Here is a 15,264-nt window from a genome sequence, read left to right on the forward strand (position 1 = left end):
ATAACTTTTTTAATGCAAGCATATCTTTTTGTCGCAACTGCGTAACAAAATATATTAGCGGTATTTACTTAGGACTGTCAACCCTGCGTGCGATGCGTTGCGCATTCCACTCGTCTCGTGCGTGTTGCTATGGATGAATACATCTTGATAGTTTAGTCTTAAAATATATCTGTTTTCCTGGGAAACATTCTACATTAAAATAAAACTAGTAAATAAATCTATATTTTAATAATATAGATCTTAAGAATTTTTAAATTATCTATTTTATATACCTCTGCCAATATAATTAAAAGTGACAAATAATTTAATAAACTTTTACATTTTGTAAAATTATTATTTATACCAAAAACTAAAAAAAATAATTAAGATACTCAAAAAAGAAAACAACTTTATCTGTACAAACACACTACATAATACAAGGCACGTGCATACATGTTATTATGTCTTTAAAGAATGGATTTAGTTATTTAAAATAGGTAACTAATAACTAATAGTATCAATATGACCAAAATTATTCAGTCGCGGTAACTGGCTGACTGCGCAGGCGCTGGAGTGGCGCAGGCGGCGCTTTTGTCGATTTACTATCGATTTGTGACTTCACACGAGGCCCTGCATTTACACATATTTCGATGTGTTTAAAACAATAACGTCTTTCTTGACCCGACTGCGCAGAGGGCAATGTGTTAATGCGTTTGACAGGTGCTTATTTATACGCTCTTTTCTTTCTTTGTTTCTATTTTGGTAAATACGCGTTGCAACAAAAAATAGGCATTATTCTTTAACAAATAGCTACAGTATTTAAAGTATTGCTTACTTATATGGAATATATCGGTTAAGGAGTTAAAAGATAAAGTACCTATTTGCATTACATATTATTATTTATTATTTTAGACTCCCATACCCATACCATAAGAAAAAATGGAACACTTATAAAATCAGTTTGTTGTCTGTCCGTCTGTCAAAATCCCTTTTCAAGTACGCATGGAGGTATCAAGCTGAATTTAATACTAAATACTCGAGCCTACAATCCCTTGAAGCTGTGAAAAAATCAAACTTTAGAATTTATCAACGTAATCAAAAGATACGGCCGTTTAGTTATAAACTTATTATTTTGACATTTGCAAAGGAATCGAACCTTTATATTCTTTACATGAAATTTGCTAATAATATCGTACAGCACGAGTAAAGGATAAAATTCGGATACCGTGAATTTGTAGTCACCTCAGAATTTAAATTTTTTAATTATATTTTGTACGGAACTATCGATTTAAAATATCAGATTAATTTTGTCGGAGTCAATAGGTAATCTCTATTGAACCTAAAGTAGGAACAAAAAATCTGTTGATCAAAACCAAAAATATATTTAGTGGTAAATATTTTTCCTAATTTTTACAGCATTACAATCTGTCATCATCATAATATCAGTCGTTAACTGTTTATTGCTGATCATAAGCCTCCTCCAGGGGGGGGGGGGTTGTCAGTAGTTGCCACGCTTGGCGATGTTTTGCGAGGAACGCTGCTGCCCATCCCTCGACCGTTAAGTTCCTTTAATCGCCGCTTACGACACCCACGGAAAAGGGAAGGGAAATTTACCTACGCCGGGACCACACGGCGAACAATCTGTCATACGTATCCAATATCGATTCCCAGATATTTATCCGAGCGCACAATATTGCCCAAAAAAACAACAATGGCTCCCTTAATCCTTGACGGTTTTTGAATCGTGTCAATTTCGCGTCACTAAAACTAGCGAAAACGACAGGTAGGTTAAGGGACCCATATTATAGAATCACCGAGTCACTGAGATGGATGGAGTTATTCAGTTATCTATCGCATATAATCTACTCCAATACAACTTAATAAAAATGTAACCAAGTTATATTGAAATGCGACTATAGGACCACCGAAAGGGGTAGCCCATTCTATGGCGGGAAAGGAATTGTTAGCAATGAAGTTTGACAGCCCCATTGCTACCAATATGCCCTATTAGGTCGACCTCTACGTGGTTCCTTCTGGAAACTATTGTGAATAATTCTTGTTGAATTCGTCACGGTGGATTAACTGACCTGCTTCATCCTTACCTCTCATCTTCACTGGTGCCCCGCCGGTGTATACCGATAGCGTGTGTGGAGTTACCATTCCATTTAATTGGCATGACACTTTAGACAGATAGATTCTTTATTACCAACAACAATATTAATAATAATTGCAGGTAAATATAAACAACAATGAAAAGAGAAAAAAAATCAATACATTTTGCTGGTAATAGGAGCCGCCTCAGCTGTTGCTATACCTATATGCACATTTCCAGCAAGATGTACCTATATAGTGGTGATTTTCAGGCGGTTCCTTAACTCATTTAACGTTAGCATTCGTGCGGGTCGCTAATACTCATTTTTCGGAGGGGAGACTCATATATATGAATATATGAGTCTGATAAAATAAAAAAAAAACTAAAATCAAATTTAAAAAAAGAACAAACTTTGAATACAAAATTATCACAATCGACAGTGACAGTATTATAATAAAAACTAAGTTTAATAAAATTCAAAAAAAGAAATGTATGAAAATGTACTTACCGAATCTGACAAATGAAATATTGAAGACTATGACTGAATAATTGAAGCGACAAAAATTAAAAAAAAAATGAAAAAATAAAATTCCAGACAAATCATCATATTGAAGACTAGGCAGCATGGTCTCCGACCTTAGCCTGTTCCACAACGAAACAAACGTACTTAAAAATATATATATAAAAACTAAAACAAAAAAATGAAACGTCAACTAAACGTCGAAAAATGTTTCTACGTTTAATGGTAACAACTTAACTACTTAAACCATAGATTTTTTACCTATGGCTTTAACGTTATTGTTAATCTATGCATTAATAGGAATCCAAAAGCCTCAAAGCAAAAAGTATTGATATAACAATATACCAAAGATAATGAGACATGCGCAGTAAATACATTTATATGTAAAATTGTTACTGCGCATGTTCTGTGAAATTATAAATATTGTTTTCAAATTATTTACCGGTATCAATACTATATGAGACATCGCGGTGGGAGATAATAAAAGGCAATATTTTAAGTACAATAAAAACTACGAATTTACTACTAAGTACTGGAAGGTAAGTACTTAATAAAATATCATCGTAAAAATTCTACAGAAAAATAAATGGACTACCTGGTAAACTTTTGCATAACTCCGCCACAAGTCAAGCGCCGTCATAAAATCCTTTTTTCATACAATTTGCACCTGCGAATGGAAAAAAATAAAACTCAATAGGCTCGAACGGCGAATTGGTGTTTTGACAGCGGGCCCCTTTGTATTATTATTGTGTTCTTTGATTGTATAAAACTTAAGTTTCATAAAATAAATAGCCAGAGGGAGACTTTGTACAAAAGTCGATTGCCTGGGTACCTCTGTCCCATTCATGTTTCAACCGTGAAGCAGTTGTGTTTTCATGGCTGTGTTTCGGTTTGAAGGGTGGGATATGGCGTGAATTTACTGGGTACAGAGGAATAACACCCGAGTCCTCAGGAATGGCAATGCATGGGGGGTATCATGGGCGAAACAGTATACTCTGTTATGTCCATAGTACTGCTCATGTCTATAGGCGACGGTTACCACTTTCCATCAGGTGGGCCGTTTGATTTGCCATTCTAAGTTGTAGGTATAAAAAAAAAACTTCGTGCGGGTGGAATTCCGAAATAGAATAGAAAGAAAGAAATATTTAATTAAAAAACTTATTTATTTATTTATTTAAAGGAACACCAACAGCATATTGCATTATAACATATAGGTATAACAAACATTAAGTATAATACAATATTAATGCACATGCCTATTATAGGTATTCACAGCATTTATACAGTGCGAGAAAATGAAGTAACTTTATTAAGTAAGTAATTATAATGAATTAAATAACTTATAAAATAAACCTACTTTTAGATGGCGTATCAAGACAAAACATACACTAGACTTTAAGTTAGTCCTTCAGAAAAATATCTGTGAATACCACATACAATTTGGTCAAATAGTTTTTGCATAATACTGGAATAAATATACATAGTTGATAAAAATATTATTTTGACATCTACTATATTTAGAGTACTATATATATTATATTAACATGCCTTATAATTTTTTTTTTCATAAATATCTTTCGTGATATTTATGAAAAAAAAAATTTTTGTCATAAAAAGTTTATTACAATTAGTGTGATCACTTTGCAATATCTCTAGATGTTGGACTTTTTTTTTTATTTCATTAATGCAAAAAATGTACTTAATAATAAATTTATTCAAAATGGCAATAAATATTTGCGGAACGTAAATAATACGACATCTTTATGTATAATCACAACTATAGTTATAATATATATATATATATATATATATATTATAACTATATATAAGCATTTCTTTTTTCGTATAATGATCGTATAGACAAACTCCCTTTTTCTTAAAAACTAAAAAATCCACAAATCAATTTTAACTATTACACTGATTTGGTACTTTCCTTTTTTCCTTCAAAGTGGAAATTTAACTAAAAAGAAAGAGACAAAACAATTCAGTAGCTAGTAAAATAGGCTTATGAGACATTTGTCATTTTCATGAATAAGGGGATAAATCTACATATATTCATACTTAAATTCTCTATAATTATACCTAAAAATTATACATTTAAACATAGTACTTAAGTAACACCCATAAAAGTGAATTGAAATTTTTTCTCTTCTAATTTTTATTTTATTTTATAAACAAACATAAAATTAAATTCTGTTCCACACAAAAAGACTACTTCAATTGCGACAAAAGAAGTTATTTCGAATTAAAAACTAAACAACTGATTTTGATAAAATTTCTATGAAAACAATCTATCGTAAACATATCCTTTTAGATAAAAAAAGGAATTTTCCAAAACTGTTTACTGTGACGTAATTATGTGGTAACAAACACAAAAAAAAACTGAATCGCAAACTTCCGTCATTTTTAAGTCGGTTGATAAAATAGTTCCATACCTAAAGAGCTTTCTTATAGTACCTACTCTTATTTCCGAAATCGTGAGAGCTAAAGGTAACAATAGAAAATTACATCTGTGCTTTGCATTCATCCAAATCATTATGATACGATCACGTTCAAAATATCGGCAATTTAAACAACTTTCATTTTACATAGTTATAATCAAACCTAATACAGTACCGTATTCATAACAACAGCCGCATTACTGTTTGTTATAAGGTATAGAAAGTTTTTGAAATAAAATGAAATTAATATCGACTATCAACCTCAAAAAATGTAACTTGATGAATGTTTCAAAATATTTGTCCAGAAATAAATTAAGTATTCCTTCGAAAAAAAAAAAAGAAAACCGCGAGTCCGTGACAAAATCTATACAGAATCTACACTGAAGTTAATTCAATAGATTGAAAAGAAATCGCTTATAACAAAATAAGTGAAGGTATTGTATTACATATACCAGCATATACCCTAGTAAATAAAGGCGAATTTACAAACTCCTTTATAAAATCGCTTAAAAATACCTTTATCATATTTAAAAGCTTCCCCCGGCTCGTGAGAATGGAATTCGAAATTGTGACAACCGTAGCATAATTTGAACACTCATTAACCATTTTAAAAAATAAAAAATTTAAATTTGGAAGCCTCTAGCTAGCCAGTTCACGAAGAACTTTAATTTACCCACATTCTCCCCTTATTTATCCAGAAAAGATTAGGGTTCGGGAGCCGAGGTAGGTTTATTTTATTTCAAAGCCTTTAGGCCCCTGGGATTTCGCTATTACAATGGCATCTGGTAATCAGTAGCCGCATCCGCTGACACGCGAAGATTCAAAATTTTACACGCGTTCGGTTGTTCGAATCTTAATTTGATAGGAATGCAGCTGCCGAAAGGTTGCCAACTTCATTATTATTATTAAGTTGCTGCTACCAATGCCCTTTACTTATTGGCAAATTATTTTTTAATGCGTAGTCAGTACTACATGCAATTATCGGTAGGAATATATAAAAGTTTCGTGTATTTATGTTACATTATCTAAGTATTTATTCAAAGATTTACTTATTTATATTCTTATATTTGTATTTTTATTCAGTTATTAATCTTATTAATTAGTAGAGAACCTATCTCTATTTTAAATTTAAAAATAAAATAAAACTAAGTCCAGTTCTATTTTCAACACAAAATTTTTTAAAAACCTTAATTTAGAGAAATGTTAGTCAAATTAGATATACTTTGTTTTATAAATAGACTAGGCAGTCTAAATTATAATATAAATAAACAAAATTAATATACATATATTGTAATTTTACCGTCATTATTTATAAGAGAAATAAAAATTAATTAAATGAAACTCATTATTAAATATCATTCATTTGTTAAAATATAAATATAAAATTTTACAAACTCGTTTACTTAAATGTTAAATTATCGATTTATTTACATTATGCCAAAGTCAAAATACTTATTTAAAAAAATACTGTACCTATTACTCTGTGTGAAAGTGAACACAAGAGAAACACACTCGAGAATTACATATCCACATAATTCAGGTAATCAAATCCTGCTGCTACTTACCATGGGGCCCCATAACGGCGAGGAATGCTCGCGTGGTTCACTCGTGGTGCCCGAAGGCTTTCACACGCATTACAGTACCCAGATGGTGATGCCTGAAGACTAGCCGCTGTCATGTTCCACGATTCAATAGGAACTTACACAGATTAAAACCTAATGGAACGGTTATATATAGTATATAATTGGCCAGTTTCATAAATAAATAAATAAATCTATTTATTTATTTAAACTTAACTTTAACTTGACCAACTATATATATAATCTTCACTAACGTGTGAACCCGGTGACCAGAAATTTCATTTCACGTGTCTACACTGATTTAATGAATTTCCACTTATTTAAATACACTATCGAGAGTTAGCACGATGAAAAAGCCCCAATAATGTACATAAACATGTGTAAACAACGCGAAAGTTTAAAATTAACTAATTTTTAATTGTCCCTACCGAACAATTTTTAATAATAATAATAAAATCATGTATTCAGCTACAAAACAACAATATGAAAGGCAATTCAGTGGAAATGATTCCCATTCAGCTTAATTTTCAGTAGGGCCGTTTTGTTAACAAGACAGATGTAATAATTGTCTATATATATATATATATATATATATATATATATATATATATATATATATATATATATATACCTTATACAATTGCTATAAGCTACTCTGTGAAAAAGATTTATATAAGGACAAAGAATGCTCGCGTGGTGGACTGGTGGCGCCCGAGGGCTTTCACACACATCTCAGTACACAGATGGTGGTGCCTGAATTCTAGCCGCTGTCATGTGCCACGATTCAATATATGCTTTTTTAATAAAATGTATAACGGCTTTACGTTTACAAACTCTATGATGCATTTTATATTAATGTTTTTTTTTTACAACACAGGGGGCAATAATTAATGGTCTTTTTTTTACAACACAGGGTGCAAACGAGCATGCGGCTCACCTGATGGTAAGTGACTACCGCCGCCCATGGTCATCCACAACACCAACGGTATTTCAGGTGTACTGCCGGCCTTTTAATAGGGAATATGCTCTTTCCTTGAAGGTTAATATTATAATAGTTCTATAATAGAATGGCAATCTTGCTTGTGCTATTGATTTTCGTTGGCGATATTATGAGAAGGGAACAGGTAGGTTAGTTTAATTATAAAGAATTCACCAGCAATTAACGATGATGATTTCCGAGGAGGGCAGCGAGGTTACAGAATTATATTACTTATTAAGGGGACGCTAGTCCCCTTCATTCACAATGCAGTCTTCTCTAGACAGACAGATTTTTCATAACACAGAGTAACTTGGCTTGAAAAATTGTTCTCAAAAGTAACAATACTTAAGGTCACAAAATATAACAAACAAACAATATCATTTTCTCATTTGTAACCGACTTTAAAAAAGGAGGTTCTCAATTCGGTTGTATTTTTTTTTGTTTGTTATCTCATTACTCCGTCAGTTGTAAAAAGATTTAATTTTTTTTTTATCTGAAAGGGTAGACTTGAGATTTATTCGTAAAAACATAACTGTAGTTTCGTAAGTTACAGTACTAATATAAAATTATAATATTATAATTTTAAATGGATACGGTAATTGTACTTACAGATTGGTCCCATAGACTTTAAAGATTTTTAAAGTAAAGTAACAGATTTTACCACAACTGAAGCCGGCTTTTTTACGGAACATAATTTTTATTATGATATTAATAAGGATTTTATAAAAAAAAATAGGTGTCATAAACCCTTAGATTATACATAAACAATCAAAGAAAAAATAAACCATTTATAATCGTTAGTGGGATATTTTCTTGCCAATCCTACAACTACGCCTACGTGGCCGTTCCCCTGTTTGTCTGTTTGGAATTTTAATTCTTTCAAGCTCGTTACGAACGAATTATGCAAATCTTACCCGATCGTGATCGATAATTCCATTGTGAAACATAATATCGACAATTACGATCATGAAGGAAGGAATATAAAATTATTTAAAAAATCTAAAGAAATTATATAATCACTGGACTGTAACGTATTTTAAAAACTACTAATAAAATTAATAGGGTCGGCATTGCGCGCGTGACATTCCTGATGTTACAGTCGTTCATAGGCTACGGTAACCCTGTTTACCATCAGACGGGCCGTATGCTTGTTTGCCACCATAGTTACAGATGGGCAAAGCACCGGGTTTAAACCCGGTGCTTTGGTAAAAACCCAATAAACACCCATAAACTCCCATAATCACCCAAAAAAATAGGTTTTTACGTATTTTTTTGAAAATATGTAAGTAATACCAATAAATTATTTTTATAAATTGTATTGATCAATTCTACAATATTAAATAAAACGTTAACTAATAATATTTCAGGAAATTTTAAAAATCTATATATAATAAAATGAAAGTAATTAATTTTCAGTGTTTTCATGTTGCAGTTGATCAACATGTTGGCCTTTTGCTTCCCGTAGATACTTTAAAATTTCTTCATAACACCTCGTTCGCACACATGGCCGTATATATTTAAATTCTTGAGCCACTAACAGTCCGAAATACTCATTTCTTTTATCCTCTTCTCCATAAATTAAGCATTTAGAACAGTTTGTTTCTTCTTTCAGTAAATTTTCTTTTACTTTATCCTCGTTTTTTTTCTTTGTTGCGACGACGCTGGGTAAATCATCTGGACACTGGGTCTCACTATCGCCAAATATATTTGGAGATCGGCTTCGGCTACGGCTTGGCAGACATTTTTTTCTTTCTACAATTTTAAATTAAATTTATTAGAATAAATGCTTCGAACACACGCGATCTAAGTACCTTTTGTGTTTATTATACCTTACCTACCTAGGTATAAAAAGAGTACTTACGTAGATTTTTTTTTATTAACTGTTTTATACGAAGATCTTGATCTCTCAAATTAGCATCCATTTTACTTCCAGTGATTATCAACTAAATTAATAATCCACAAAGTATTAAATAACGTTTTTATGAAATATTTAGCACAAAAACAATACCCTTTAAATATCGATCGTCAGTAACTGTGGCTGACTTACCTATATTCTAGCAAGCAGGACTGCCAGATGTGAAGGGGAAATCCCCAATAAATTGTTGCATGTGACTGATGATGTGAGCATGTTCGTTTCATAATAAAAATGTTGCCAGGTAACCAAAAAGTCGTATGTTTTTGTGCGAATTACGATCATAATCTTTACGATCGTACATTAAAAAATAGACAAATAATAGTATGAGTACGATTTAAATCGTATATCTGTCAACCCTGCTAGCAAGACAGCGACAAAATCACGTTGCATAACAATGTAGCCCAAGCTTATATCTTATGAAATATACGGAAGAGATACGGACTTAGAAAAAACAGAAATGTTGTTCTTTGTGGAAGTCATTGATGAAATTCTATGTATTTTAGCCCGCAAACTTTCTTCAAACAAAAACAGCGCCATCTAGTATCGAGTTCTGTAATTATCTCTTTGTTTATGGATTTGAAGTAAGACCGCCACGCATGCAATACATTATGACTGGGGATTCCCCTATTCGTCGACGCTGAATATGAGGCGACGACAATCACTGTCAAACGTGTTCACTATTACTCTGACTCTGGTAACGTGACTTCCTGGTAACGTGTTAGGTAGGAAAAGCAGTAAAAAAGTGCATATTAAGGGAGCAGATTTGAAATAATATTTATACTTAACAAGAAATAATTAAAGGTAAGTGGATTTTTGAATGATACAATTATATCATGATCACTTAACAATTTTAACTTAAAATTAGATGTATTATTACAAGCTTTTATTTAGCTTGCGTTATGTAAATAAAAGTATGTAGGTATGTTCGTATGTTGATGCAATTATCCTCAATCCTCAACCGACTGGGATAAAATTTTCCATACACGTTTATTTTGGATGATAGTGCATAGTTAGCTGAGAGTCGTCATTGGATAATAATGGTGGATAGCCTAAGATGTGTACTAGATATTTATTTTTAACATAATATGCGTAAGTACCTAATCGAATTAAAGAAGTTGCTGAGAAAAATACAGAACAATACGATAATAAACTAGCGTCTGCGTTTAATCCTCCGAGGAGATGTAATTTTACAAAGGTTTTTTGTATTTATTTTATTATTTTTTTAATAAATTTATTGTAAATAACAAGAAATAATCATTGTAAAAAAATAGGCACTCTATTGTTGAATTTTCGTCAGACCAACTAATCATCGTTCATTTTTTTAGGTTCAATGGGGAGACCTAAAGATTTACGCATATGGGAGCACTACCGTACTTTACCAAACAAGTCTGTTTCTTGCAAGCTTTGTAATAAGGTCTACAAATTCAGTAATGCTGCCAAAATGCTTCAACATCTTATCACTTGTCCAAAATCTCCAGAAACATTAAAAGACTCTATGAAACTTATAAAAGATAGCTCGTCCAAAACCAAAATGTCTGGACTGTCAGAGATAGAGACAAATGATTCTTTTATAAGCCCCTCGTCGTCTGCTAACACTACAATAAATGCTGAGTTTCAAGACACCGATGATCATATAAAAACAGAATTAGCGAGAGCTATATTTGTAACAGGGACGCCATTATCGATGGTGCAACATCCTTTATGGATACAATTTTTCGAAAAATTGCAACCAAAATTTAAAATACCTTCACGTAAAGCTTTAGCGACAAAATACTTAGATAAAATATATAGAGAAATGCGTTTTGAGTTAAATGAGGAACTAAATGCTTGTAGTTACTTACACCTTCAGTGCGATGGCTGGTCTAATTTAAGAAATGAAGGAATAATAAACTTTCTTATATCAAAACCTCAACCTGCATACGTTAAAAGTTTGAATACAGAAAGTAATCCTCACACTAGTGAATACCTTAGCCAAGAAGTTGAAAAAGTAATGAAAGTGTATGGAGCAAATAAGTTTCTTGTACTTATTGGCGATAACGCTAGAAATATACAAAAGGCATTCGAATTAACAAAACTCAAATATCCACATGTTGTTCCTCTCGGTTGCTGTGCACATATCCTTAACTTGTTGTGCCAAGATATTGTAAAGATACAAGAAGTAACTGTGTTTATTATGCAAGCCATAAATATAATAAAAATTGTTAAAAGGAGTCAACGATTAAGTTCCTTGTTGATAAAATCAAGGCAGGGTGAAGATTCTACACAAACACTAAAATTGCCTTGTGCTACAAGATGGGGAAGTCATGTTACTTCGTTAAAAAGTTTGAAAGCAAATAAGATAGCTTTGCAAATATTAACAGTTAGAGAAGATGTGGTAATTTCAAGAGATATTAAAGATTTAATTCTAAGTGATGATTTCTGGACGAAGACAGGGGAATGTATAAGTATTTTGGAACCAGTCACTGAAAGCATATTTTACTTAGAGAGCGACCAGAATCGTTTGCATCGCACATACATTACATTTAGAGATGTACAAGCTAAGATACGTTTTGCATTAAATGAGATTTCGACATTGAGCGAAGAAAGCAAACAGCAGATTCTAACATCAGTATCTTCAAGATGCAATATGGCAATGAGGCCAATACATTTTGCAGCATATATTCTAGACCCCAGGACTCTAGGAGTCGAACTTACTCAAGAGGAAGAACTTAAGGGTATGGAGTTTATCTACAATTTAAGCCAACACTTAAGTTTGTCAAATGTAATGGCAGATTTGGCGTGTTATAAAGCTAAAGAAAACTTTTGGGCCAGAGGATTTGTATGGAGCTCATTAGATAGCATTGAGCCCCTAATATGGTGGAAAGGTATTTGTGGTTCCACTGAGTTAAGCAAAGTAGCGATTCGTATTCTATCAGCTCCCTGTACTTCGGCAGCCACTGAGCGTTCCTTTAGTATCCAAGGCTACATACATAATAACAAAAGAAATCGACTTACAACTGAAAGAACTGAAAAAATTTCATTCATTTGTTATAACTGGAATCTTAAACATAAAGCTGAATGCGAGGACATTCAGTTTAATGAAGAAAATACCTTAGAAGCTTTCATTGAGCAAGTAAATGAACATAACAGTTTAGACGAAATAGAGCCTATCGAACCTATACAATTCATCGCTTGTAATAACTCTGAATCTGACAGTGATTGACTGTAGTTTTACATTTTACTTTCATCTCTTTCTTAATAAACTCAAAATCAAATTAAAAGTTTTTTATTCTGTAGGCTGCATAATAATATTGTCTATGTCCAGTATAGTGGACGTCTTGCGGCTGAGATGACGATGATGAAGTACAAAATCATAAACACCCAAAAATTTGGGTGTTTATGGGGTTTAAACCCAATAAACCCAAAACACCCGGTTTTTACCCACCAGACTTTAAACCCACCCAGGTGGATTGCCCATCTCTAACCATAGTAGTATAAAAAAATGCGAAAGTTAATAAGGAGAGGTAGATGTTTGTTACATTTTCATGCAAAAACTACTGAACGGATTTGAATACAATTTGTCAAAACGGACATAATCATACATAATCATATCCTAACTTAAAACATAGAAAACTTTATATACTGATTCAGATGGACAAAACCACAGTATACGTCTAGTATAGTATATTTTTAATTTATATCATTAGCTGTCCAAACAGTAGCGGATACACAAATCACTGAGGCTGATAATGAAATCTTTGTCGCTCCTAAATCAAAGACCAGTAATTATTTACAACACTTTTAATTGCGGCTTTCATAAAAAAACATCAGTTAAAGATTATAAATATGATTTATCATCTGTAATACCTGGTAGATATTTTTAGAGGATGATAATGAAATGGTAACCCCGCCTGCGCCAACGGTATACGCTGGCGAGGCACCAATGATGGTTGATAGGTGAGAATGAAAAGACAGGTCAGTTAGCCTATTGTGATGGATACACCTGGCATTCAGCACGATGGTTTCCAGGGGGGACCACGCGGAGGTCGACCTGACAGGGTATATTGCTAGCAATGGGACTGGTAGTCCTCATTACTAACAATCCCTTCCTGCCCAACCTGGTAGATATATAAACAAGGAGTACTTAAAGACATATATAAGTACACCTGTAACTAAAATATACATAAATACTTTTTATTGGTAAGCCCTTAACATAAGAACCGATTTGGCTATTTATTTTAGACTATCCTATTCGTTATTTAATTACTTTTTTTTTTATTTACATTCTATTGTATACACTAATAATACATACAAAAATATAACAATGGAAAATATATTATATTAAGTGTATGAGATAAACAAAGGCAAACTCTGCAAGAGTTTTCTTTCAGCAAAGGCAAAGTGAAAAAGAACATCAATGTCGACGGTTTGAATCGTGTATAATACTGTGATAATTTACAAAAAAAAAAAAAACAATTACTGGACAAAGTTAATTAATTCATGATATAAGCTATTTGTGAACCAAATTGCATTCAAATCTGTTCAGTACTTTTCAAGTGAAAGGGTAACAAACATCTATCCATCCTCACAAACTTTCGCGTTCATAATGTTACGTAATTTTTTAGTGTTGCAAGTAATTACATTAAAAAAATCACCAGAACAGCAAGTCTGCTCTTGAATCTAATATCTATACCGACCCAATCTATTACTAATAACAATTTTATACAGATTTTTTTTTATACATCTTAGAATAGCAAACAAGCTGACAGTCCACCTGATGGGAAGTGGTAACCGTCGCCTACAGACATGAGCAGTACCATGGACATAACAAAATATACTGTTTCGCCATTCCTGAGAACTCCGGTGTTATTCCTCTGTACCCTGTAAATTCACGTATTATCCCACCCTTCAAACTGAAACACAGCCATGCAAACAACTGCTTCACGGCAGAAACACGAATGGGATAGAGGTACCCAAGCAATCCACTTTTGTACAACGTCTCCCTCTGGTTGCATTGGGACCGGTATGAAATAGTTTGCATTGGCAAATTACGTTTAATATACATCTATTAAAACGATATGGAACCATAACGAGACGTTAGTATTGCAATTCTAGAGTGCAAAAGTCAATTTCAATATCGATTTATCGGAATTCATTTTAAGAATATATATCGATATTTTTAATTTGAATTGGCACATTTTTTTCTAGTGTAATATAAATATTCATAGGTACATATTATTTAAAAATAAATATGCAAATGTTAATTAAAATTGCAAGTACTTTCAATAAAGTTTGATAAGTCTATTATCAGATATAAATAAAAATAATAGTAAAGATAAGCATTCTTATGAATCATTATATTCAGTTTACTTCGTTCTTTTAAATATATTTGTTATATATTTTGTATCATTTTTATTTTTCAATTTAACCTTACATACTTTATAGTAACTGTACATTCTAGTATCTCGATTTACGCACACATAAATAAAAAAAAAAATACTTGTTTTTAAACAAGCATTTGTATGGAGACCAAACGAACATAAAGCTTATTTCCAATTATTTAATAATTTGACCTATCGATTAATTGTAGGTGAGTGATTCGATTCAAATTCTAATCATCGTTTCCCAAATAAACTTGTTTACAAGCAGTTTTTTATCGTATTTTTTTTAAACTTATGCAGGATTCAGAAATTTGTTATCTGTTGAGAAGAGCCCGCAAGAAACTCAACAGTTACTTAATTACAGGAGAGTAATTTAGTGAAAACTAAAACTACGCTGC

At 32.1% G+C, this 15,264-nt stretch overlaps 1 protein-coding gene and 1 long non-coding RNA gene across 2 annotated transcripts; one reads left to right on the forward strand and one right to left on the reverse strand.

The window, feature by feature from the left end:
- Positions 1-8,891: 8,891 nt before the first annotated feature.
- On the reverse strand, positions 8,892-9,561 carry LOC128201628 (uncharacterized). The gene is made up of 2 exons (XR_008253341.1): positions 9,453-9,561; positions 8,892-9,343 (listed from the first exon to the last, which is right to left on the reverse strand). It is a non-coding gene; the product is annotated as an uncharacterized LOC128201628 (long non-coding RNA).
- Positions 9,335-12,964, forward strand: LOC128201627 (uncharacterized). The gene is made up of 2 exons (XM_052899193.1): positions 9,335-10,307; positions 10,832-12,964. The coding sequence occupies exon 2, from the start codon at positions 10,837-10,839 to the stop codon at positions 12,706-12,708; it is 1,872 nt and encodes a 623-aa protein (XP_052755153.1). The 5' UTR covers positions 9,335-10,307; positions 10,832-10,836; the 3' UTR covers positions 12,709-12,964.
- The last annotated feature ends 2,300 nt before the right edge of the window (positions 12,965-15,264 follow it).

This window comes from Galleria mellonella, unplaced genomic scaffold (assembly GCF_026898425.1).
Source record: "Galleria mellonella isolate WM207_F2 unplaced genomic scaffold, CSIRO_AGI_GalMel_v1 utg56, whole genome shotgun sequence".
Lineage (NCBI taxonomy): Eukaryota > Metazoa > Arthropoda > Insecta > Lepidoptera > Pyralidae > Galleria > Galleria mellonella.

Coding starts and splice junctions, on each gene's coding strand:
- LOC128201627 (XM_052899193.1), top strand. CDS start 10,837: ATGGGGAGACCTAAAGATTTACGCATATGGGAGCACTACCGTACTTTA.